General features: G+C 39.5%; 2 protein-coding genes across 3 annotated transcripts in view; one reads left to right on the top strand and one right to left on the bottom strand.

The window, feature by feature from the left end:
• Positions 1 to 1,120: 1,120 nt before the first annotated feature.
• On the bottom strand, positions 1,121 to 5,954 carry ORMDL2 (ORMDL sphingolipid biosynthesis regulator 2). Its single transcript, XM_044449579.1, has 4 exons — positions 5,851 to 5,954; positions 3,884 to 4,058; positions 3,048 to 3,199; positions 1,121 to 2,000 (listed from the first exon to the last, which is right to left on the bottom strand). The coding sequence occupies exons 2-4, from the start codon at positions 4,055 to 4,057 to the stop codon at positions 1,865 to 1,867; spliced, it is 462 nt and encodes a 153-aa protein (XP_044305514.1). The 5' UTR covers position 4,058; positions 5,851 to 5,954; the 3' UTR covers positions 1,121 to 1,864.
• A 193-nt stretch (positions 5,955 to 6,147) lies between these two features.
• LOC123033096 (SAP domain containing ribonucleoprotein) overlaps positions 6,148 to 26,900 on the top strand; it is an 81,304-nt gene continuing 60,551 nt past the window's right edge. For both annotated transcript variants that reach the window (XM_044449506.1, XM_044449505.1), the window contains exons 1-5: positions 6,148 to 6,263; positions 7,329 to 7,428; positions 14,213 to 14,259; positions 20,709 to 20,776; positions 26,788 to 26,839. In XM_044449506.1, the coding sequence (XP_044305441.1) occupies positions 6,228 to 6,263; positions 7,329 to 7,428; positions 14,213 to 14,259; positions 20,709 to 20,776; positions 26,788 to 26,839 (303 nt within the window). In that variant the 5' untranslated portion in view covers positions 6,148 to 6,227. The remainder of the gene's footprint in view (positions 6,264 to 7,328; positions 7,429 to 14,212; positions 14,260 to 20,708; positions 20,777 to 26,787; positions 26,840 to 26,900) is intronic.

The raw sequence follows: 26,900 nt of genomic DNA, 5'->3' as shown, positions 1-26,900 counted from the left end.
AGGAAGATTTTTGACAGATGAAAAGGGTATGGGGAGGAAAGTGTTCTTTTCCACAAGGACTGTTACCTCAGCTATTGATCTGTGTCAGATAACTAGCTAAATAAGAAAAAAATGGTGCATGATATGCCGAAGGCAGACCAGATCTCAGACTCTGAACAATTTTATCCATAAGTGAAATCTAGAACCTAGTATTGTTTTCTGCATACAATTTACGGATTTTGCATGGTCTGGTCTCCAACTTTTCAGTCATGCACTCAAAATGTATGTATCTTTTCTCAGGCTCTGATTGGGTACACAGGTGCCAAACTTATAACTCCAAACAAGTATTACTTCTTTAGAAAGAGTAAAAAATACATGACTACAGTATGTGCATTTTGAGAGAGGAGAGACCTACTTCTTGCCAACAGCAATCTTCATGGCTAATAAACTTCACCAGGATATGCAAAAAAGCCAGGTTGCATGTTCACTCTAGACAGTAATGCTGACTGCTTTTGGCCGAGAGAAAAGGGTAGTATTAGCTATTAATAATTCTACCTGTGAAAACTAGCTCACATATGTCTGCCTTTCACTTGATCTGTTGCATATCAGACTCATATATGCATCCTTTCAGATGAAAAACCAAATTATACTGACATAGCACTTTAATGTAATGAGCTTGACGACTCTGCTAGGAATGGAAGCAATTTCAACTCTACCCCAACAGTTCAAATGACTGCTTTAAGGACAGATTATCATCATCATCTTTCTGCATTGCTCAACAGGCAAAGCTCTTTGGGTGGTTTACAACAACAGTTTAACAACACAGAAGATCTATGAGTATCAATATAAATTGAATTTTAGCAATTGGCTTCTTTCAGGTTCAATCATATCTTGTCACCCAACTATGTAACACAACCAAAAGAATGTTCATGTAATCTTTAAAATCACTACTTTTCTGTAGAGTTAGTTTGTCAATTATCATGTAGGCAACTGTTAGATGTAAGCTCCCCTGCCACTCCCTTTTCTTGGGAGCCACTGAGAATATAAAAAGCAGGAAAGGAACAGAGAGGAGGCTGGCAAGAACTGCGTACACAGGGCCAGAAAGTAGGGTGGGTAGAAGTTAAAGAGAAGCAGCACAGAACACTGACAAAAGCTATAGTTTAATTTGAGTATTCCAACACTAGTGCAATCTTACATTTTTCCTTTATAACCAGGACTAGTTAAAAAATGACACAGAAGCTAACTTCCATACTGGATTCATACTTCACTAGTATGAACAAAGTTATAGTCAAAGCTGATCTATTCTTAACGAACAATGACTTAAGGAGTGCAGTAGACATATATTTGTGGAGCTCAGGAGCGTAAACCTTAGAGTTAAGGTAATCACAGAATGATAGTTCATGTTCGTAAGAGCTCTTTCAGAGGCTTTCCCACCTTGAACAAACACAAAACTCAGCAGCACAAGCTTGTTTGAAGTGGGAACTTCTAAGAACGAATGAACAAACAAACAAGGGTTTACACAGAATGGCTCCTTCTCAGAAGCTGATCCCAGTCAGAAACATCTCAAACAGAAGTCTTGCCAGAAGAGCTGAAGACTTCATGCACGTCTGAGGGCTCAGTTATCGTTTCACTCCACCAGAAGAGGTAACAGCCCAACAGTTCATTAGCCACAGGGAAAATGGTTGAAATTGCCTTCCAAGGAACAAACAGTTCAATGCTGTTCTCAGTTCTGTGAGCAACTAGAGCTATCTCCGCCCCACTCAGTCAGACATGGTTGTACAGAGCTTCAAATGGTGTGATCATGTCTTTGCCACAGGATCTTAATGCTAGGAGCGGTTTTTCTTTGGAAGAAGAAAGTCTCGGCAGTACCAAGATTCAGACTGTTTCAGTATTTGTTGATGCCAAAGATGCGGACGCCATGGAACTGCGGCAGCTTGGGCAAAAGGACGCTCAGCAAGGAGGTGGTATTGATTACAAAGTGCACAGGATCATACTTGGTATAAAAGCTGGTTAAGATATAGCTAATGGGAAAGAAAAATACCGTGTTAACTACAGATAAATACAGAAAAAGTTTTCAGTCTGTGTCAGTCAGCTTCCCCATGCCAAGGAGATTCCTCTAAATATAACAAGTTAACTTTACCTATATTTTTAATTTCTGGAAGGATTGTGGAAATGCATGGAGAGTCATCATGCTTTAATAGCTAAAAGTATTTCATTTCACCTCTTACATAGGATAAATGACACGGAGAGGGGAAAACAGCCTCCTATTATATAATAAGGCACACAAGTGGGAAGTGTGTGTAAATGCTTCCAAGCCCAGTCAGCACGCACATAAGAACAGCCTTGCTGCATCAGGCTGAAAGGTCCATCTGACTCAGCAACCTGCTTCTCAAGGAGCAGCCAGATGCCTCCACAAAGCACTGATATAAGTCCAAATGAGCTCTTTTTCCCATAGGGAAGCCTACTGCATATATGGAGAACCTTTGCAAAAGGACAGCCTGAATTCATAGCATGAATTTTGTAGCATGATAGCCTGCCCTGTGTCTGCATAGCTCTTGGATATTACAGATTTTACCCTGTATTTTTACTGTTTGTTGTATACTGTTATCTGCTTAGACAGCCCTGCAGAGCTAGCGAGTCGCATATAAATTTGAAAATGAATGAATCAATGCATGAATATCCACTTTTTGGCAGTCCTGGCACTGCATTTCTTTTTCATTAAGATGAGAACAGCTTCCATGCGAGTAGCTGATCAAGTTTAATCAGACTCATCTTAAAAGGAGTCTATTCTAGCAGCAAGTGATATTTGTACAAAATTATTCTAAAAAGCAAATTTGAAATTTAAAGCAAAACACACACACAACTATCACCTTCTCAACGAAATAAACATGAATCAATACTTGAGGAAGTAAGACAAGATTTGACCACAAATAAGAGAGGCAAGTTCTGCAATAGAAGGACTTGACCATGCATAGCCAGTGAACACTGAACAAATGCTGTTGAGATTTACTAGCTGTTGCAAAGCTAATCAAATGGATGCAAATAAATGAGCAATTTCTGGCACTTACAGCACAATTGGTGAGATGCTTAGGAACTTGCGGGAGGAGGTCCATTGTGTACCATAGTCAATCTGTTCCCAGTGTGTGAGGAGGCGATCCTTCCCCTGGTCAGGTGTCTCAAAAGGCGTTCCTTTCACTGTGTGCAGTAGCCAGTACATTGCCTGAACAGGGGAAAGAAGTGATCGTTTTCCCCCTCTTTTCTTTGGAGTACAGCAGGAAAAAATACATCAAGGCAGCCGCAACAGTTTGTTGTGCTGTGCCAATTACAACTTAGAACTCTGGAATTATTAAAATGTTCAAGGGAACAAGAGTTGCTGTGTGAGCAGAATTTTTAGTTCAAAATCTGGGATAACGTTCAAGGCATCTCTACTTGGGAAAGTGATAAACACCACCCAAAAACTACCCCAGACCAAGGCAGAATGTAGATTTCTCTACATGTAGAAGTTTTCAACTTCCCTTCCCAGCATTCCTGACCATTGGTCAATTGGGCAGGGACTTGTTATTATTACATTGCATTATATCCTGCCTCTTTTCCTTTTGTGAGGAACCCAAGGCAACTTACATAGTTCCATTTCATCCTCACAACAGCAACCTTGTGAGAGGTTAGGACAAGATAAGTGACTGGCCCAAAGTTACTCAGTGAGCTTCATGGCTGAGTGTAGATTAGAACCTGAATCTCAAAAGTCCCCAGTCCAACACTCTAACCATCACAGCATACCAGTTCTCATCATCTTATGTGTTGATCCAAATCCTCTGTAGATCTACCTTCTGCTCAACCCTGTTTTAAGAGGCTCAAAAATGAAGATTCCAAGTTAAGCAAGGATAAGAACAGAACTTCGACCTACCAGGTTATGGATGACGTTGGTCAGAGTCCAGACCACAGGGACACTGAAGAAGGGGATGCTGAGAAGAATGACATGGAGGGCAGCCACTGAGATGCAGTAGGACAGCCAAATGCCCCGGCTGTTCATCACTCGGGTGTTGGGATTCACCTCACTATGAGCTACTCCCACATTCATGCTGAAAAGAAAAACCTTGTTGGATGCACAAATATACATATTGGGAAAGTGACCAGCTGCATGCCAGAAAATATGAGAGTTCAACTCCCTGTGACGGTATCATACCACTCCTTTGCTTTCCAAAATTCCCTTTTTTCAGACTTGGCCTTTGAACTATTCTACAACCAGTATACAGGTCTCCACTCTGAACCTGACCTATCCTCAAAAACTTTTGATCTTCAATTCCAGAAAACTGAACAAAGGCAAAGCAGTCTCAGGACCATAGAATCAGTGCAAGCATCACACATCTCCTATCAAGAATGGAACTGCTAGGTTGTTGAAATGATGGAATTCTACCTAACAACAACTCCCTGTACTTTCCCCATTTTTTTCTTCCCTCAGTCAAAGCAAATCCTAGAACTCCTATTCCAATGGAGATTTACCAGCGCAGACATATGTACCAAAGAAGTTTCATTTGGACATTTTGCTCACAATCAGGAGCTGATCCTTAAACTAGGAAGAGGGAAGTGGGAGGAACTGTCCCTTACAATTTACTACCTGAAATCTGGTTAATGAATCAGGGTGCAGGATTGCTTTTTCTGGTGCCTCGCTTAAGAGATGACTCTCACTTTAATCATCTAGAACTGTGACTTAAAGCAACCATTGCCAAGGAGAACAAAGCAGACAGTAGAACAATAATTTCCTTGGCTATCTAACCAGGAAGAGCTAGGTATCCCTGGGAAGTGAAGGAACTGCAAGAATGGTGACTTTTCCATACTGAGGCTGCAGCCCAAGGTGATAACTTGAGGAAAATTCTGCAAATACAAGCCAGCAGTGGGGGCATCATTATATGTGCCCCTCCTCTTAGATAATCTAGCAGAGAAGCAGCCTGTTGCTCTTACTCCCTGCTTGTACCTGTGGTCTTGTCTCACAGTAGGAAAAGTAGTCTAGATCAGGGATGAACAGAAGATAAATCTCCAGAGATTTTGAACTTCAACACTAGAAGCTCCTGTCAGTGGTCAGGAATGTTCCAAAACATCTGGAAACATATTTTCTGCCTGCACCTGGCCCAAACAACCTTCTTTTCTTGGCTAACCCAAAAGAGGAATCCATAATCAGATTTAGATAGTATATGCTTAATAAAGGGGGAAAAATAAGAGACCAAGAGCAAAACATTTACTGAAACAGAAGACAGCTGGATTATTCCCCTTTTCTAGTCCCTCCATTTCAGGGAAGCTATCCTTCAATCAATTTGTGAATTGTGCATGCAAGAAATCCTAGGTTCAGTTCTTGGCTTCTCCAGGTATGGTTGGAACATCCCTCTGACACACTGAAGAACTGTTGGTGGCCAGTGCAAGCCACACTTCCTCAACGGGGTGTGCTCCAAGATGTGAGACTAACACTCTCATATTCCCCAAACCCGCTTGCTAGGAGGACGGGGCGGAAAGGAGGCACAGAAACCGTAGGAGGGCGCCAGGCTGATGAGGAGACAAACCCGAGCTGGCTACACCAAGGATCTGAGCGGGTAAATGACAATTTCTCGTGACAGTTTACCAACCCGTGACAGTATCTGCAGCACACCTAAGAAAGTGCGGTACTGTGGAGAGAGGGTCCACACTTGGCCGTCCTCCGACACTTGCGCCGTTCCCACCCCGAGCATCACATCGGGGCGCGAGGCAGGCACACTCCCCTCCCCGCCTCACCCCTCTCTCAATCCTTTCCTCCATCCGACGCTTAAAGGGTTCCAAAGGCCTACAGGCGTCCGTCCCCAGGGACAGCACCCAATTCCCGTTAGCCGCCTAGCCTGAGCCCACCTGGCGGCTTCCCCGACAGCGTCCTTTCCTACAGCGACAAGGCACGACGGAGAGTCGCCGCGCACAACAACGTCAACCTCGTCGACTTCCGCACGCGCTTTCCCCGTAGGCGGTTTCCAGGAAACGATCCCGCTTCTCCGGCTCCTCGCCGCCAGACAACCAATAGGCAAAGGCTTCAGCCTCTTTCCTGCCATTCTATTGGTAGTTTTGTTTGCCACTCTTAACGTCTAGGCTAGCCTCTCCGTGAGCGGAGCCAATGATAAGAGAGGATGTTAGGAGGTGCAAAGTTCAAGTGAGTGAGCTAGGATTGGGTGGGACGTCGAGGGAGCTTGTTTAGCTTGTGGGTTGCTGGGGTCGTTGAGGGAGGTGAAGATAAGATGGCGGCGGAAACTGTAGAGCTGCATAAGTTGAAGGTATTAAGGATGATCTGAGAAGCGGCGCGTTCGGTCTTCCTTGCGCTTCAGGGAGACGATGCTTTGCTTTCTTTTCCTCAGTCCAGAGCTTGGCGACGGCACCTTGTCTCCTTTGTCTGTAGCAAGAAGCTGCCTACCCTGTGCCCGTGCCCGTGCCCTTTCTGTGAAGGCGGGAAAGAGCTTCTGCAGTTCTCCTCACTTTCATTGAGGGTAGAATGCCTTCCCTTCCCCCGACTGGTCTCGAAATGCCCTCGCCCATCACTCTTCCCTCCCCAACCTCAAAGGAGGGCGGCCCTCCCGTTTCCACACTGATTATTTATTTATTCATTACTTTTAAATGAATAAAGCTAAAGGGATAAACACGTCCTAAGCATCAGTCTCGCAGGTGTCGTTATAAGAATTGCAGCTTCTTGGCGTGGTCCTGCTCCTGTGCTTTGAACAGTAAAGCACCACAGAAATTTAGTAGGCAAAGTTTTATGACAGGGAGCTGAAATGAAAGATTTACTTGCTGTACTTCTGCTTGAAAGACAGCTATGAAGCACTGCAAAAAAAGATGTTTTTATTTGTAAACTATGAATGCATGTAAGTTTGATTTATTATATGATGGGGACTTAGATAACAATTCTTTCTGTGTGTTAGATTCTACCAATCAGTTTGATATCTTAGGCCTTAAAGAACTGAACCCTAAGGTGATAAATAGATTACATACTCAAATGTGTTTGAGCAAAACCTTGACAAGATAATAACAAAAGTGCATTATTCCTACCGTGGAATTGAGTTATTGTAAGATATCCCAGTCAGCAAATGGTTCACTTCCTTCACCAATTAATGCTATTGTATTCAGAGTGAATATTTAATTTTTGGCCTTGTTTCTACTGCAGACTCCTACCAAGAGTCTCCTTTCTAGGTCATTAACTGATTGTTATAATCATCTGAGAAGACCCAATTTTCTTTATTAAACTGAACAGTATACTGGTTTAAATCCTACTTGTTACTTGTCTACTTCTTGATATTTCTTTTTCCAAATTTGTGCTTTACTAAAGCAAAATGTTTTCTATTTTACAGCTTGCTGAGCTGAAGCAAGAATGTTTAGCACGAGGCCTGGAAACAAAGGGAAACAAACAGGATCTCATCAATAGACTCCAGACCTATCTTGAGCAGCATGGTAGGTTCCTGAACTCTACCAGGTTTCTTCTAACACAATTAAGTTAATGTCCTTCAGATACTACCTGAAAACTTAACTTTTTCTTTCATATGCATTTAGTGTTGAAAAATTCCTGTCTCTGAAATTCCTGTCTACTGTTTAAGAGATGTAGTAAGAAATTACTTGATTCATCTTGGTTCATTAAGTGTTCCTCATATAAGAAGACAAGCCTATACATTAACTTCCATGAGACTTGCTTTCAGATAGTCATTTCTAAAAAGTGTTTTCCACAGTCTTAATGGTAATACATTTCTCACTAAGATGGCCTATATTTTGCTGCCCTACAAAATCTGCATTGTTGCTGCCCCGCCCTACAAGAAGCTGAGATGGTAAATACTTCAGGGCTGTGTGACAGACTTCTATTGAGATACATATAGAAGTAAACATTCTCTCTCTATGCTCTTCCATGTACATTTTATCTTTAATATTTTGAATATGAGATAGTCAAACTGTGCCACAGCTGCTGTTTGCCACACAGTCTACACACACTCTCTCTAATAAGTAATTGTTTTGAAAAGCAGAGAGGCAAGAAGGCTTATAAATGAATTATAAATTAGTAGCATATAAGCTAATTAATTAATTTTGTTTGTTAAATTATTTTTATCTTGCTCCTCGGCTATTGGAACTCCCAGAGCACCCTTAAATGCAAATAGTAGAACAAAACACAGGCTTACAATCTAAAAAGATATGATGCACAAAGAAAAAGCGAAGTTAAAAGAAGAAGAAAAATTAAGTAGCCTTTCCAATAGATTTGGTTTTTTTTCTCATCCTTTTTTTTCTAACCCTGTACAACCTGCTAGAATGGCTACTGGTAGTGACAGTTGAGAAAGGAAGAGCTTTCATGGGAGTGTTCTTTCAGCAAGGCTACTGGAATACTCTGCTTCTCATTTTATATCTGTTTATACAGCCTGTTGAAATGGTTACTAGTGGTAACAGTAGGACTTAGTTGTCATTTTCTGTTGTGTTGTCTTTTTCTGAAGAGTAGAATTAAGGATGCCATTTGAGGCAAGAAGGTATTCTTCAGAAAATAAGTTTTGTGCAAATGGAAAGAACAAATAGCAATACTGATTAGTACAAAGTGTGAACAGGCAATAAGAGATGTAAAGTATATTTGAGGAGTATATTGCTCAAAATATTAATGCCAACAAAAATAACTCTTTTATGTCAGAAGCAGGAAACCGCCAGGGAGTAGTTGCTCAGATAATGATGATGTGCTGAGGGAAGCTAAGAAATTGCTGTGAAGCTGAATACATTTTTACATCTGTCATCATTGCAGACAATATCAGGCAGTTGCTAGTGCCTGAATAGAATTTTTCAAGAGAGGAGTCTGAAGGGCAGACAAATGATGAAGTTTTTGGAGTTATCAGCAAATAAAATTAACAAACCTCCAGATCTGGAGGTGTACACCCAGGATTTCTTGGAAGAACTTAGTGAGAAATAGCTGATCTTCTAAATATATAATTGTGTGTGTGTGTTGGGGGAAGTTCAGGTGAGCATAATGTCTGTTTTGGCTAAGTTGGTGGGAAGCACCATTACAGATAAATCTCTGGCTAAAAAATACTGGTGACTGTAAGACTTTTTAAATCAAAATTTGCATAGGATTGCATCCTGAAAGAAACAAGCAAAATATACATTAAGGCATACCCACATCCCAGGGTCAAAACCTGATTTATTTTGAGTCAAAGCACAGAGCTGCCTGAGATTTGGAGGGAGCCTTAATAATGATGCAGGCAGACTGGAGAACCTACTGGAGCCCACAAATATTGTCAATTCAATAAACCTCTTGAAAACCTTATTTCTTTAACAAAAGTTGCATAAATATTAGCTTACCAATATTGCAAAGAATTGGGAATGAGAAGCAAAAACAGTCATGTTCCTCTTATTGTCAAATACAGATGGGAACTAGAAAACCACAGCAAGTTTCTTTGAATAAGAAGAATTAAGGCATCAGCTAAGGGACAAAACAGGAACTCTTTATTAAAGGGTTTGAAAAATTCTTTCTGAATTTGGCATTTGAACAAGCTGGCATGGACAGAGTACAGAGAGCTATGTTTGTAAACCTGCCAGACAGCACCAAACCTGATACCATGCTTGATCCCTTTGTAGGAACATCAGCAAAAGAGTGAGACAGGTTTGACGTCTTTAATACAATGATAAACAAATCCAGTTCTTTTGGGACTTGAGCCGAGAAACTTTGCAAAAATGGCACTCTTCCATATATTGCACAGACCTTAAAAAACAGTAATCTATTACTGCTGGGGATATCTCTTTCAAATAATAAACCAACAAGGTACAACAAATATAGTAAATATATTATGATAAGCAAAACATATTTTGGTCCTACTGAACCTCAATGCCAGGAAAGAAGTATTAGCCAAGACAAGGCTGGAGAATCTGTTCCAAGGAATGAAGGTGTAAGGCTCAGAGGGCTAGAAGACGTAAATTCATCAGAGAGCAATACAAAACTACTTGAAAATATAAATGCTAAAGTTGACAAGATATAAGGATTGTAGCTATGCTTATATGTTTTTTATTATTTTTATTTTATTAAAACATTTTTATGCCTCCCCATTCGCCGAAGCCTCGGGACGGCTTACAACAATAAACAATATGTTGAGATGCTAGGATTATTTGAACATAGCCCTTAGACTATTTCTATTAGACAATGAGGTGGTGTTTAAGAACTTTTTCAAAAAATCTGATTTGGCCCCGCACTGGGGTGGGGTGAGAGTGTCACCTGGATAATCCACAGTTCCACTGTAGCAAAGGGCCATTGAAGCCTAGGCATGAGACTCTCTGCCAAGGGCTTTCTGGGTGATGGATAAAAGTAGTAGCTGTGTGTGCGTGTGTTTTGTTTTGTTTTTTTTAGTGTGAACATTAATTCTCTTGTTTACTGGGTTTAGGGAGCTGTGTAAACCCAGATATGTTAATAGTGATCAAGCTAATAAATAAATAATAAAGGCTGAAAAATAGACAAACCTAGTAGAATATATCTGTGACAAAGATTTGTTTGCTCAATATGAGAGGTTTAAAGACAGTAGTTAAGTGAACATAAATCCAAGCTAAAAGAAGAAGATCTGAATATGAACAATTCAAGAAACTTGTAATAGAAAAATTCAAATTATTGTGAAGGGCTAGGTGATGTATATTCTGCTCCAGAGACCTATAAAAGCCAATATGGAGTACTGGCTAAGAGTGCAGGATTGGAACTCAGGAGATACGGCCTCTAATTACCACTCAGTCATGGAGTTCACTGAGTGACTATGCACTAGCCACAGACTCTCAACCCAACCTACCTCACAGGATAGTGGTTGTTGTGAGGATGAGATTGGAAGGTGGAAGAGGAGAAGAATTGTGTGAGTAGCCTTGAGTTCTTTGCCACCAGCCTCTTGACCATTATGCCCTCAAAGTGGGTATTCACCACCATGGCTAGTTATAAAACTCTGCATCCAGGGGAGGTTCCCACCCACCCCCAGGAGCAGTCATATCACTGTGTCCTTAAGGGTAGCAGGGACCACCCCCATCACAATGATGCATTCACTCCTTCCAGGAGCCATCCAGTCGAACTCCTCTGGCTAGCTTAAATCAGCCAGGGTCAGAGAGCCACTGTGGTTTAGTGGTTAAGAGTGTGGAACTGCAGCTGCATGAGCTCTGCATTTTAGTCCCCAGCCAGTCATGGAGCGTATAACTGAGTGACTTTGAGTCAGCCACAGACTCTCAACCCAACCTTCCTCATGGGGATTTTGTTGTGAGGATAAGATTGAGAGCAGGAAACCATCTTGAGTTACTTGAAAGAAAAAAAAGGAGGCTACAAATAAATAAGATGTAGTAGGCCAAACAGCATTTGCTTGCTTACAATAAGTAATTTATATAATTTATATAAAGGAGTAAAAACTATATTATTTTGCATCCAGCAGTTCCTACCTAAATATTAGACCATTAACCATTTGGAAGCCATAATACAGTCTTCCACTTGATTAAAGGACAGGTGTCAGATATACAAAATCCTAATAGCAGAAATGTAATACAGAAGGTTAGAATTGAGCATGGAAACAGGATAGGCATTACTGTAAAATTGAAGCAATGTATGCATTTCTTTACAACATTTGTATACTGCTCCACAGCTAAACAAATTACAGAAGAGTGGGTAATAAAAATGAAAAAGAATTAAAACAAAGAATGAAAAGCATATTAAAAGGTTTAAAAAACAAAAATGGAATACCAATAAAGACAGTGTTTGGTCAATCAAGGAAGACTTCTTGAAATAAATACGTTTCCAGCAGATGCCAAGACCAGCACAGTGTTTCTTCCTGCCTGACTGGCAGAGGTAGAGAGTTGAAACAAGAGAATGGAAAACATTTGAACAATAATATTTGGAAATAATTTCTGCAAAAATATGAAAAATACATGAAAACTAATACACAAGTTATTCTTAACCCCACAAGAAACATTATACATACCACTCACTTAACATACTAGAGAGTCAGCATATGGCAACTGTGGAAGAGGTGAACTCCATGCTAGAGTTCATTAGGTACAGTATTACAAATAAAATTGATTGTAATGCTTCTGTACAGATATATAGTGTGACCACACTTGGAATACTCTGTACAGTCCTTAGGATAACTAACTTAGGATAGTTTACAGCTGGAGATAGTGCAGACTAGAATAACCAAAGCACTGGATCAGCTCACTTATGAGGAAAGGTTACACTGTCTCAAGTTATTTAATTTAGACAAAAAGTAACTATGAGGAACATACTAGAAATATAAAATTATGTATGCTATGGAAGAATGGATAGCAGTTTTCTTCCTCCTTTGGGGTGAGTGATGGGGGAGAGTCACCTGTCTGTTGTAATGGGGTGAATATACTACAGCAGAATATCCAGTGACAGGTTTTAAGAGTCACTGGGTTTGCTCTGGGTACCATAAAGTTATGGATCACTTCCTTCAATTTTTTGTTCCTTTCTTTCCTGACATTTCCCCTTATAGCAGCACATCCTCTCTATCACCACAATGTGCAATCTAACATAGGCAGTTTCCATGGAATGTGGCATCAGGCTATTTCTCCTCATTGTGGGAGAAGCAGGAGAAGCCTAACCTAGGTGGAGACAAACATGAAGTACAGATTATAGCAGCACATGCACACCTATGTCCCCTATGTCTTGCTGTCTGCATCACAGACAAACTCTCTGTTTCTTCAGTGAGTTCACTGTAAATCACTTTTAAGTGGATGTTCTTAGAGTTCTAGCTTGAAATGTAATAGCTGGTTTTTGAGAGGTATATGCAGTGTTTCCAAGTATTCAAGTACCATAGAGTCGAAAGAAAGTGGTATAACTAGGTTAAAGCTAGTTCATTTGTTAGCAGACTGCCAGGAATACAGAAACACAAGTGCTTATGAGTCCATTTCCAATGCTGTGTTCAGGGAGAGGACTCACTTGTGAGTTGGAGTGCAGTGCTGACTTGAAATCCCTGTTTAATGCCAACCTGAAACCCTTGTCATGGATCTTTCCTCAGCACATAGCTGCTGCTACCTGCTGACAGAAGGAGCCCGTGTTTGACATACATAACCAGCATCCAACTGTGCTTACCTGTGTGAGACTTCTGTCAGTTTGGAATTTTGTTTCTGATGGGTGCTTGTGTCCAAAGTCCTGACAATGGAATATTTTAAAAAAGGGATACATTTTTCTAAACCAATTTCTAAACGGAAAGGACCCGATTTCTGACATTTGTGATGCTCTGTTCTTGGCTTGGAGTGGCAGTGGGGATTGTTTGTGCCAGTGTTGCCCTTGATGCTAGTGTCCATCTCACATATTGACCACCACTACTACTTTTTTCTCCTTGTTTTGTTTACATGTGATATTTCAGGAGCCAAGTGTTGTGGCCTTTTCTGGTACATGCTGTAACACACATTTTCTCTGCTGCAGCTTGTGTCTTATCTCCCCACGTTACTAAACCGTGAATGGATGTTGATTGAGCATGTAATCCTATGCACATGCTCAATGCATTTGTTAGGGTAGGAGAGAAACAACTTTTCATTGGGTGAATAATTGTGACTTTCTTTGAACCCTTGGCTATTCTGAAAGAGAGCATTAGAGGAGCGATAATACAGAAAACTATATTACTCTGGCAATTTATTTTCATCCATATTTTGTGGCACACTAAAATAGCAGTTTGGAATTATGAAATGCATCAAAATAGCAGCTGTTAGGCTGTGGTTTGGTTCATATAGAATACCAACTGATGGTGCAGGCTTGTATGCTCTCATTCACTCCCTGATTATTTATCACAAACCACATTATTTTCACATGAGCAAATTGGTTTGTGCTTGTTCTCTTAATCAAAATTAGAAATATTCAAGCCTACTAGCAAATTAGAATGTGACAGAAAGCAATAATTTGAGCTAAACAAGTAATAGAGGAAAGTGGAGAACATGAGAGAGGAAGAATGCTTAGTTATGAACAAGTGAAAGGAATTTTTGTAAGTTTGATGATAACAAGATGTGTTTAGCATGTTGCACTTTTAGCATGTTAATCTGTATATAAGTAGATACTATAGTATAGTTCACTATATTGTGTTCACTTTGATGTGATTTGGATTATTCTATAAGAGCATGATATGCTAAAATAGAAGATTCTGGTATTAAATGAAGACTTCCAGCATTCTAACAAGTAGGATTGTAATGACCCAGCATATCAAATATATATGAATTAGTAAATCTTTCTATTTTCTTCTGATCATTTTAGCTGAGGAGGAGGCAAATGAAGAGGATGTCTTGGGAGAAGAAACAGAGGTAAATTATCTTATTGTATAAAATAGTTATTCCTGTGCTTCATGTTACCCATGTTGTGCTGCATTCTGATCTTGGTTGTTCTCTATTTCTTTCATTTTTGTTAGAAGAATGCACACGGAGAAAAACCCATAGGTCACAGAATCCCCAACCTATGGACACATTAGAAATTTTGAGGAAGTGTCTATTAGAAACAGAAAATTTTTGCTGTGAGGCAGGGACAGCCACAGAAATCTTATAGATGATGTGTGGATTGTGCTTGGGCCCCACCTCTGTGTAGAAAGGGGTGCTGCAAGGATTACTAAGATACTGAATGCTTAAGATATGCTTTGTATTGTGATGCATGTTATAGCATGTATTCCAATGCTTATGTAATATCCAACATTTATGATGAATATTGCTTACAGAAAGTTTATGCAAAAATGTGTTATCCTTCAAGACTTTTGGACCTCTTTTTAGTGCCTGCTATCATGAGCATATCCCTCTCCTTTCAAACTAGAATCTTAGAAGCACAATTCTTTGTTGAAACTTGTCTGGTCACAAAATACTATAAAGCAAAGAAACTTTTTACTGGATTGGTGTGATAAGCATCTGCCCATGTAAAGAGCAGAACCAGACTGAAAACTTTCCCTTTGTCCCTCCCTTTCAATAAAGTTTCTGGTTTCACCCTCAGGGTGGCTTTTGTTGTTTGAGGGATAGATGGCAGGAGTACAGGAGACCTTGTAATTGTGCGGCATGCTTCTCCTGCCACTGCATGCTTATGTCAAGGATTGGGTCTTGCATCTACTCCCACTTCCACCCTGAAAACCCTTCCAAAGCAGGCATATTCTCAGCCTCTGCCTGAGAAACTTCACTAGGTTAGGTAACTTTGAATCAATTAATCCCCCCCCCCCACTCTTCCGCCTCCTCAGAATCAGATGAATTTATCTAAGCAGTCTGTAGTGAGTGAAAAATAAGCCCCCTGTCTACAACCTCCTGGCACATTCCCTCCTCATTTCCAGGATTAGTTACCCACTTCAATGCTGTGGGAGGCAAGGGATGCAGACATTTCATAACTCGGAGTTGGAAGAGTAGGTTTGCAACTTTGTGTGTGAAAAACCTCACCCCACACTCATAGTCTATGTGTAAACATACTTTTTTCTGAACAAAATACCTGAGTATCTTATATTTAATTGTCTCCCAATTCAACCTTAAACAGAGGTTATGGGGAAGGTGGGAAAAGGAGGAAAAGTGGAGGGAGTGAGCAGGAAGGAAGAAAAGGTAGGGATCAGTCTTCCTTAATACAAACATAATGATGTCATCTTCTTTTATGATTTACTACATTTTTATACCATCTGAGCCTAAGCTCCCTGGGTAGTACACAATAGGATATAAATGCGGTGCAATGCAATGCAATGCAATAACCGCATTTAAAAATTTTTTAAAAAAAATAATTAAAATAACATTAGAATACATTAAAGATACAATAAAATACAATAAAAAGACCAAGCCAGGAAGAAACAAAAAAGGCAGCGGGATAAAACCCATCAGGCTCCTGGATGATCAGGGAGATTTTAAGGCCTCCACAAAGAGGGCTGCCTTAACCTGGTGGCAAAAAGATGGCAAATTTGATGCTAGCAAGGCCTCAGCAGGGCAGCTGTTCCAAACATAAGGCGCCACCACAGAAAAGGCCCTCCCTTTAGTTGCTACCCTCTGAGCCTCTTGAGGGGTTGGCACCTGCAGGAGGGCCCCAGAGGTTGAGCATAGTGTCCTGGTAGATCAGGGTTGGGAGAGGCACTCCAAAAGGTGTTATAGTCCCAAGCCACGTAGGACTTTATAGGTTAAAACCAGCACATTGAATTGGGCTCAGAAGCATGCAGGCAGCCAGTGTAGGTGGGCCAGAAGAAGTCTTATATGTTCAGACATCTGAGTCCCAGTTATTAATCTGGTTGCTGCATTCTCTGCCAGCTGCAACTTCTGAACCATCTTCAAGGGCAGTAATCCAATCTAGGGATTATAAATAGAGATTATCAGAGCATAGATTACTGAAACCAGGCTATCTTTGCCTAGATAGGAGTGCAGCTGGGTCACCAGCCGCAGCTGGTAGAAGGCGCTGTGAGCCACTAATGCCATCTGAGCCTCAAGGTTTGAACACCCTTCATCCAGCCACCTACCAACAGCATCTCAGGCTTGTCTGGATTGAATTTCAGTTTGTTCACCCTGATTCAGTCCATTATCATAGCCAGACACCAGTTTAAGATATCCGCAACCTGCTGATAATGCTTTTCCATGCTTGCTTCTCAAGTGTCACATGTTCTCCTCATTGCTTCAGTGCTCTCTCTTCTTCTACCAGCATGGCTACTAGCTTGCACTTGTTGCATATATAGGGTGTGTTGACCTCAGGCAAAAAAACAAACAAGTTACCACCACTAGGAAGTCTTCTTGGTCCATAGTCTCCTTTTTTAATCTTCCTTGCTGTGCATGTTGCTACAGCCTATGCTTTCTTCCTTCTTCCCTGAAGGTTAACAATGAAATCCCCTTTGCCCTCTGCTTTTGCCATTGCAATGGAAGAGGTGGCTTTGCCTTTGCCTCCTCTTCCACTGCAGCTCTGCTGCTGGCTCTCCCTGTATGCTGGCTCTTCCTGGTGAGTCCCTCACCAACTGGGGCAGGTTCCTCTGCTTGGCTCAGCTTGGAGTCAGGAATCAGAATGAATTTCCCCACCCACACAGTCACTGAGAGTAATCAGGCCGCTCCTCTTCAATTGCAGCTCCCAGGTGGACAAGGTAAGCACATGGTCACTTGGAAGAGAGGTCCTGGGCTACTCCAGGCCATTCACCCCTTATCTCCTGTCTTTGTCATCTCTTCCACTACAGTTTTGTTGCCAAACTCATTTTAGATCTCCCTGTTCTCTCACTCTCTGTGAGCTTGATTGCTTGCACAGAAATTCTTTAGACCTGCTTGAGGCAGCTTCCTCTACTCTGCTCAGCTACTAGTCAGGAACCAGAATGTATGAGGGGTCTTTAAAAACTTTCTGCACTTCTATATTTTCTCCCTCCCTCACACACACACACACACACACACACACACAATATGTATTTTTTGCTGATGGCATTTAAAAAATGGTATGATGCTGGGGAAAATGCATCGTAAAGGAAGGTGACTATGTAGAAAAGTGATGTAATTTGTTTTTGGAATTATTAATAAATAGAATTTTAAAAAGTGTGGAAACTTTTTGAAGACTCCTTGTAGTTGCTGCCTTTGGCAGGACAGTTCTTTCAATGGTTTTGGAGAGAAATCTCTCTTCTGGTAAATTTCTTGCTTTTTACATACCTATAGGCGTGATTCACGGCAACCATGAACAAGAGAGTATGTGTATCTATAATGTGGTTCTTCAAGTGGTCCCCTGTGAGTTCAGTCAACCCAACCTCTTCCTTATTTCAATGCCTTGCTCTCAATGTTATTTCTGTGCTACAATGAACTTGGAATTGAAATTTAGGTTGGAGCCACACCTGGAGTATGTGCAGGACCCCCTTCTAAACTTAGTTCTGTTCTAGAATGTTTTTAATAATTCTTTTGCGCAGATGCATAAACCATGTATGAATTCACATATAAGCACTCAAAGAACTGCAATTGCAAGGAAGCATGCTGTCCTGTCTATGACATACAATTTAAGCACTGCCAAAATCTTGCACAATCACCCTTTCAGCTCTGTATTTCTAGGGCTGTGATTCTATACACACTTATATGGGAATAAGTCCAATTGAATCCAAGGGGATATACTTCTGAATAGATCTAGGTGTAAGGTTGTGCTGCAAATGTTACGTGCTTTGTTATTTTCTCAAACTATAATGTTGGAATTGTGGTTAAATTTAAATTGTGCACTTTTTAGACAATCAGTATTACTTGACTGGAAAATTCTTGGCTGAAAGAAAAAAATAGAGTGAATTGGGTCATGGTGGGTCATGTAAAAATGAGGACTTCTGAACTCTGGATTTGCACTTCATAAATGGCTTTATGTTTTCCTGATACTATCAAAATAGCCAAGAATTTCATTGTCCTGTTCATTGCTGCTATGTCCTTGTGTCACTGAAGATGCACACTCTGAAATTATTCTACATTTCTTTCATACTTGAAAAGATTTGTTCAGCATTCTGTATATTCTTACAAAAACTAAAGTCAGCTCACAAATAGTTGGAAAGAAAATTTGTTTTTTCAAATATTTGGAAATTTATGTGACTGTAGGGATAAACAGACTGAGTATCATATTTCTGAATAGTATTTTTCATTTCTAGAATATGAAGTGATGGTGGAATTTGTAGATCATTAATCATATTCCATTTGCACAAAAATTCTAATCATTCCAATAATCAGATGTTTGCATAAACATAACTGCTGTTCACAAGTGAATAACTGGGAATCTGGTTGCCTGACGTACATTGCTGCTTAAAAATATTAGTGATTTATATTAGTGCAGTAAATAAATGTAATGGAGAAAAACTGATGGTATGTGACCATAAATGTTACTAATATAGTTTGAGTTGCTGCTAAAAATTCACACATCTCATTCCAGATGGAACTATTAAGATGCAGTCCTGTACCTTTCAAACTCAGAAAGTTATGGACATCCAATTGAGCTTGTCAACTTTGGCCATCTAAATGTTTTACTGCTCCTCACAAGGAGGAAGGCCTGAGACACCACCTGGCTTTGGTGGAAGCTGACAATGCCTTGTCCCTCTGCTCCCCACCCTCTGTGCCTGTCCTGAAGATGGGCTTCCATCTGGAGACAGAGTTCCTGCTGTAATCTTGGAAGGTTTTCTTAGTTTGCCACAGGGATCCTACTTGTTCCTATGGCCAGCCAGTTAGTGTCTCCAGGTGATAGAATTGTGTCCTTCAAGGCCTATGACTAATTAAACAAATACATTTAATTATACATGTAGCCTTCTATGTCAGAAGGGTAACCCTCTATTATTGGAATAGACTATTGTTATATGTATAACCTTGTATGATCAGAAAGCACTCTTAACAACAATATAAAGAGATTGGGAAAATGATCACCTAAAAGAGTTATTAATTGTTTGTTATCTTACAGATTAGATATCTGTACTATAAACAAAAATATAAACATTAAAATGTACTGCAAATTGTATCCTTGAAGAAATCGACTTCTGTAACCCATATTAATTATGCGCATTAAGAAAACTGTCATGTTAATCAAATTTCTATATTCTATTGTACTTCTGATAGTCCTCAGAAGAAGTAAGGCATTACATAGGACACTGAATCTTGCTCAGTCCTATGTCATTCCCTTTTCCCATATGTTCTGATTTCACTATATATTCCCTCCTTTATCACCTCTTCATTGCTAGAGAAATGTAAGCGTGGGAGATGAAATGGTTTGTCCATTGGCTTTGGACAGGCTTTGTTCCTTGCAAAAGTACTGCAATCCTGGGTGCCATGTACTGCATTTCTCTTACCTTTAATGTTAGCAGCAGCAACCTGCCCTGCCCAGTTCCAACCTGTCTGATTCTTTGGGGTTCTTGGAAGCCTCATTTATCACATTTTAGGGCAAAGTCAGTTGCAGCAAAGACTACTTGAGAACATATTTTGGATAATGGTCCAACTAAAATATCAAACCAATTGTTGACATTTCTGTATTAAGACTGACTTTTTCTAATTGGCATAAAAACTTGAAACAACAAAATGCAAACTGTTATCCATCATCTAGGAATACCCGGAGCCCAAAATGTTGGACAGTTTTTAAGATTCTGCCTTGTTGGTTTATAAAAGTAGAAGGAACCATGGTCAAATTTTGTATATTGGTCTGACTCTGTCAGTAAACAAGAATAAAGTTATTCTAACTGCAGAGGACAATGCATTCAATGAATTTTAACTGCCACTACATGAAAAGAATTTTATATAATTTGAAAACCAACTCACAATCTCATTTACCAAGGGTGCATGCCTATGTGTATTTGAATAGGAAAAAAATTGGACAACTTTAAATCTAGTCATGCATCACATTGTATTGTAAGAGATGCAGTCTACTAAGTTTTCTGTTTGGTGGGTTAGTGTAATGAGATAAAGCCTCTACTCTAAGATTAAATTTCTTCTTGGTCTACTAGAATCCTTATTGTTTATTTGTAAAATAATTTATGAAGTACAGGGCTAAAGAAAAAGATCACCTTTCTCAGATGTGTACATAAATAAAATACTAGTATGTAAGTTACTCTTTGAACTGATTTTTAAAATGCTCGTAAATATTAATATTTGTCCATAAGCCATAAGCACCACATCTCTGCAAAGCTGAAATGTGGTGCTTGCTTAATTTCTACAGTACTCAATGGAATGTCCTTTTAATAAGGCTTGTGTAGGATCAGGTTGAAGTTATATATGGTAATCCACATCAGTATTTTTGTGAGTTTTATATTCTTTTCTGGAGGCCTAATCACTCCTTTTGATTGTTTGCATTGCAGGAAGAAGAACCGAAACCTATAGATACTCCTATCAAAGAGGAAATCACTACTGAGAAATCAGCTGAAGTGTAATTATCTCCTTCATAGAGCAGAACATGTTTTTGGTCAAACATTGATGTGTTTGTATATCTTTCGTTTTGTGTGCCATCTGTCCATTGAAACTCTAGCCCGGTGGTTCCCAAGCTTGTTCTACAGAACCCTAGGATTCAGCAAAAGCCTCATAGGGGTTTTGCAAAGTAGCACAAAAATCAAATTTAAAACAGAATTTAAAATGAAACCACACAAGGCCAACTATTTCATTGTCAGTTGGCATCCAAGGAGCAAACAAGGAAATGCATCACATCATTTGGTTCCTAGGACTCTACTGCATAGTGCTGGAAATAATCAAAATAATTCATTTGGGGCATTACCATATAATCACTTTATTCATTTGATATTTCAAATGTGTTCTCTTTATTTCTGAACCTACTATGTTATGCAAAGCACGCAGGCAGTAGGAGCAGATGAAAGAAGAAATAATGGAAACAATGTCTTCAGAAAGGTTCCATGACAGAAAAAGTTTGGGAACTGCTGTTCTAGCCATCTATGAAGTTGTCCTTAACCACCTATATTGAAGTACACAAACTGAATATATAGAAGAATGATTGGAGTAGAAATTAGGAAATACTTTGGCCTTTTGAAAATACCAAAAGGCTAGAAATAAATAAACTGGAAAAGAATTAATGTAAAGTATTTATTTGTTTAGGATTGCTTATTTATTTGTTTAGGATTGCTAGGTTTTAATGTTTGTAAACCACCCAGAGAGCCCTCTGGGCTACTAAGGTGGTGTATAAATGCAAATAATAAATAAATAAATTTGCAAAATTGATTCTTTCACACAGTCAAACTTCTGTGTCTTTTTGCAGAGATAACTATTTATTTATTATATTTATATGCCTCATCCTTAGCCAAAAGGCTCTCTGGGTGACTTACAATAGATAGCACAACTGTAGGTTGTGTAGGTTATAATACTTAGAGCAAATTTACAAATGTATCTACTGCATATTATAATCCAGCTTGAAAACCTTTAAAGATGCATGTAAAAATCAGCATTCAACATTCTTAAGAGTAACTGAAATCTTGCACCAGATAAAGCTGAATTGTGTAACCTGGAAAAATTTACTATTAATTTTAGTATCCCTTTTTAATCTTTGGTAGGCATGATATTGCCCCTTGTTCCCATCCAAAGTATATTGTCTTTCTCTGTGTATACTTTAAGCGGGGAATCTTGCATTAGTTCTAGTAAGCCTTCATAGGTGTAAGAAAGACTGTTAGAGCCACCCCAGTGTTAACAAAGACAAAGTAAAGATACACAGTTTAGCTTGCTCATTCTCATTCCACATCAAGGAACAGGCAAGTTGTAAAAAAGAATAGGGCCACCTGTGTCAACGGCATGCTTTTAAGACTAAAAGAGAGAAGCAAATTGCCCATTTGTCCCTAGTGCCATTCGTCAAATGAACGACTGAATCAACTGAAGGCATCCACAGCCTACTGCTGACCCAGTCAAACAGGCATACACACAAACTGCACTAGTAACAGAGGTCAAGGAAGGTGAGCAAGCACCTCTAGCAAGTATCCTGAATCTTTGAAGGGTTTGCCTCATTTTTTGATATAATGCTTTTGAAATACATAGAGCAGTCCTGGGTGTTTTTCTGAACAGTTTCTATATACTTTCTTCTCCAGGTGCTTTTGTCTTTTTTATCAGATTGCAACAATTAACAGGAGATTCCTTGATGCAGAAATGGCCTGGGTATCAAATCATATATTGATAGTGATTTAAAATACCAATTTAAAATATTGATTTAAAAATCCACCAGTTGGGTGGGTTGGTTGGTTGGTTGGTCTGGACTATTTTTACCACACTTTTCAAGCCAGGAGTGTCTCAAACCTGCTATAAGGAATGGGTAAGAAAAGAATACGTTAAGAAAGCAAAAATCTTTGCAATTGAAGGGTTGGTTATATTATAACAAATCACTAGAATGTAAGTAGAATTAAAAATTCAATAATCCAATCTGTATTTAGGTTACTGTCTGGCTATGACTAACACTTCCAGCAACGGAAATTTGGTAAATAATAATTACCTCCATCAGCTGGCAAAACAGAGTTGCACAGAAGCCAGGATAATTATTCTAGGAACACAGATGTTGGTACAATAATTGTATGCCAGAGTGTCATGCTCTGTCTTATGAATACCTTATGCCTTCTTCAAATTTGACCTCTTCAAATTTTTTACCTATTGCTGCAGATAAGTAGTATAAAGTTCCATTGTTTTCTTAGCTAAGTGTACAAAGCCCAGCTGCTCTTCCAGTTTAGGTGCACTTGTGGGTATTAGTAGAATCTGAATCCTTAAACAGCAGAAGTTTGGTGAATTCATTTATAGTGCCTTTTACGTTAGAGAAACTGAATTTAAGTGTGCACTGATCTTGTCACTTTCCAAAAATGGCCAGCAATTTAGTAACTTAGAAACATGTCAGTGGCACTTGCAAATATCTTATTCTGTTAATGGGAGGAGCATAGCTTTAGGGCAGATGGAGGGAACCTGTTTCAGTCTGAGGGTTCAAATCCAATTTGGAGAAATTATTCCTGTGGTGGATGGGACCAAAGACAAAAAGAGCAGTGCCAAAGAACAACAAGGACATTTTAGAATACAGGCAGGCTGGGGAGATCATGCAAAAGTGGAAAAATACTAAATGGTATGTGGGCAGAGGGCCCAGGAAAAAAGAACATGTCCATCTCAGCTTGGGCCTGCTTTGGGATCTCAGAGGAACCTGCTATAGAGGAATCAATTCTTATTTTAATTTATGGCTGAATTCACAGTGTAGTACAATGAAATTATACTTTCTTTGTCATTGCTCTGCTTGTCTGTGCAGATGGAGGTGAAAGCTGTTGAATCAGAATTAGGGTCCTGAGTCATCAACCCCTTAAATGATTACTATTTAACCATTTATGATTGCATTTAAACAAGACAGGTGCTGGGTTTTTTTTTTCAAAAGTTGATTGGGAGTTTTGATGTGATTGCCAGTAGTTACAAAGTGTGTTTATGCAATTCTTGATCTACAAAAAGCATTACATTTGACTAAAATCTATTCATATTGGCTGAATCTGGAGTTTAGGGGCCAAGATTATGTGAATTTCAGTGCAGTGTCTGCTCCTGGACAGCAGGGGGTGCCCTTTCTTCACATCGCAAACAGAAAACTGCAACACTGCTGCAGGGGTAACAAGTCCCTGGTTCCTGTTTTGAATTGCTTCCTGTGAAAAAGTCATTAAACCATTACTACCTTTCAGGGCATAACATGGGAAAACTGTCCAGGAATCTTGAACAAAAGCTGTCCATTTCTCTAAATGGGAGACCTTAATGAGTCAGGCTATGACCCACTGTTTTATGGGAGCTGTTTGGAGGAGAGGGTACTGTTTCATTTAGCCTGGGAACTTCCGAACTTTGTATCTTCCTCTTTTGTTTTCTCTTGCAAACTTCAACCCTGTTTTCAGAGCATAAACTTCCAAGCACGCCCACTCCATTATATTTTTGTTTTGAGCTGTTTACTGGCTCCCATTGCACATTGTTTAAGAAGTGTGTGTTTGAAATGCATTTAGAGCTGACCTGGCCAAAAGTCAACCATAGCTGTCCCATGAACTACAACAGAAGAACCCCTTTGTGAATATATGGCCATAAAATAATAAAGATTCTCAGGGCACATAGCATGGGCATCGGGCTTCTGGCTGAGTTTTGACTGTTCAATATAAACCATATTTTCCCTCAGTTGCACTGTGTGAATGACTACATGCTAAACAGAACCTCATTTATCTTGCTGGTATAGAAGGCATCCAAATATTTGAATAATCAAAAGTTCAGATAAAGAGTCCAGTTTACATTGACGTGGGAGAGTGAATTTGGAAAGCAGTAAGCAGTTGGCGTATTCTAATACGTCTTCATCAGTAATGTGCATACTTTGCAAATGCCCTGGTTTTTCCCATGCTTTTGAGTTGAATGACTTCTCTTTTACTCAGAGTTGAAGATAATTTTAGTCCTTTCAAGGCTGTACAGATAGTTGGGAATTTGACAGAGACTACAATTAAAAAGTTGTAACCATAGAAAGAATCAAGAGAGTGACGGCCAAGTTCCTTGTTCAACCCTTTGATCACACATCATGCTAGGGCTAATCTAGAACCCATTAGTTGGTCAGCATACCTTTTTAAAAACACTTTTTGTTCAATCGTTTTTCCTGTGTCCCAGGTTCTTTTTGTCTCAGAGGCCCGTGCATAGATATATTGATTCATGGAGTTCATTGTTAGCATTTGGTTTGTTCAGATTCGGCATGTTTCATTACCTTTTCTTATCTTTTTCTGGGTGAAGAATCTACTTTATAAAAAATCTTGATGCATTCAAAACACATTCAAATTAAAGGCAACTAAGTGGTTGTTCAGGCTGTTGGAATGACAGTTTGCCTTGCCCTTAATCACATGTGAATTCCATTTAGTGACTTCTTTTTTTACACCATGTTAACACCTAAATATTTTAAAAATATTTCCTAACCTTTCCATACTGCTATCAGGTAATCTTCCAGAAAATGGTCATGCATATATTTTACATTTTTCACTGTATTTTTATCCTTTGTTGCTTGCTCTTGGTTTATCATCTTCCAAAGCACGGTTTCCTTTTCTTGTCAAATTCCTGTTGAAAGTATTCTTTCTTTTCATTGGTGTTTGTGTATGCTTTACTTTTCTTATTAATGCATCAGTTCTTCTTCTATTCTCTATTGAAATTACTTTTGCAGTTTTTGCCAATTTAATTTCCTACTAAATCCCTGGGCTTATTTGAAAGAAAGTGCTTTTTATAACTCTGTCTCCAGGACAACTTGGATTTCATATCCATTTATCTCATTTTTTCAATTTTCTAGTATTTTTGCTATGTTTATGTTATGACGATACATTGAAATACATGCAACAGCAGCATATCACATTTAAGTCCCGCCTTTCTTCATTTTAAGAGGAACCTAAGGCACCTTCCAAGGCTCCCCTCTCCTCCATTTTATCATTACAACAACAACCCTGTGAGGAAGGTTAGGTTTGAGAATCTGTGACTGCCCCAAAGTCACATGAACTTTATGGCTAACTAGAGACTTAGAACCCAGATCTCCTAAGTCCTGGTCCACCTCTTAACCGCTACATCACACTGGCTCTAACATTTGTTTAGTCTGGTTTCTCCAACATTTCCTTGAATTATTCAGTTATCTCTTCCTAATTCTTAAAGAAATGTAATTGTCATTGAAGTGCAACCTTACCCAGTATTTAGGATCCTATTCCTATTCTTCAAAAGAGAGTAACTGATGGGCATTGGATGCTGTGGTCCATAATAGAGGCTCCTGTGTTGTGGCAGCAAAATATCACAGTCATTACAGTTTTGGTGGTGTTGGGACAGTGATGAGGTACCCTGGAAACATTTGCCTTTCAAGAGCAGGGCCATTCTGGCCTGCAATTCCCATGAGGCTCCAGTATTGAAAATAGTAGCTAGGACAGCTGAAAACACCTGAAGGGCCACAAGTTGCCCACTCCTGCTCAAGAGCAACAAGAAAGAAACAATCCTTACTTGGATATAGATTGAGAGTTAACATGGTATAGTTGTTTATAGTATTAGATAAGGACTCAAGGCATCTGAATTCTATTCCACATTTATCCATGAAGCTCATTGGGTGACTTTGGGCCAATTGCTGGCTCATAGACTAGCCTAGACTAGAGTAGTTATTGTGGGGATAAAATGGAAAGGAGGAGAACCTTACAAGCTACCTTGGGTTCCTTGCAAGGGGAAGAAAAACGTATACAGATGGGAGGTGGTGGTGGTGATTATGATTGGACATGGATTCTCCATGCAAGTTTCTCTTTGAAGGTGGAGACCACTCTAGTGTTCATACCTTTGTAGTGTTTGTGCAACTATTTAGCATGTATATACTGTTTACTGTTCATTGTTAAAAACTGGCATCTATCTTGAACAGGAAAGGCAAGCTTATTTGTGTTCTAATTACTCTATTTTTCCTTTCTTTAGAGGTGCAGAAAAGAAAGTGGTGAAAATTACATCAGAAATGCCACAAATGGAAGTAAGCTGCTCTTTTGTTGTAATTCCTCTACCTTTGGGTTTAACCAGCAGGAAACTGTTCT

Source organism: Varanus komodoensis, unplaced genomic scaffold (genome assembly GCF_004798865.1).
Source record: "Varanus komodoensis strain SLA01 unplaced genomic scaffold, ASM479886v1 scaffold59_1, whole genome shotgun sequence".
Taxonomy (NCBI): Eukaryota; Metazoa; Chordata; class Lepidosauria; order Squamata; family Varanidae; genus Varanus; species Varanus komodoensis.
Note: the sequence above shows the minus strand (reverse complement) of the source record. Positions and strands in the feature narration are given on the sequence as shown.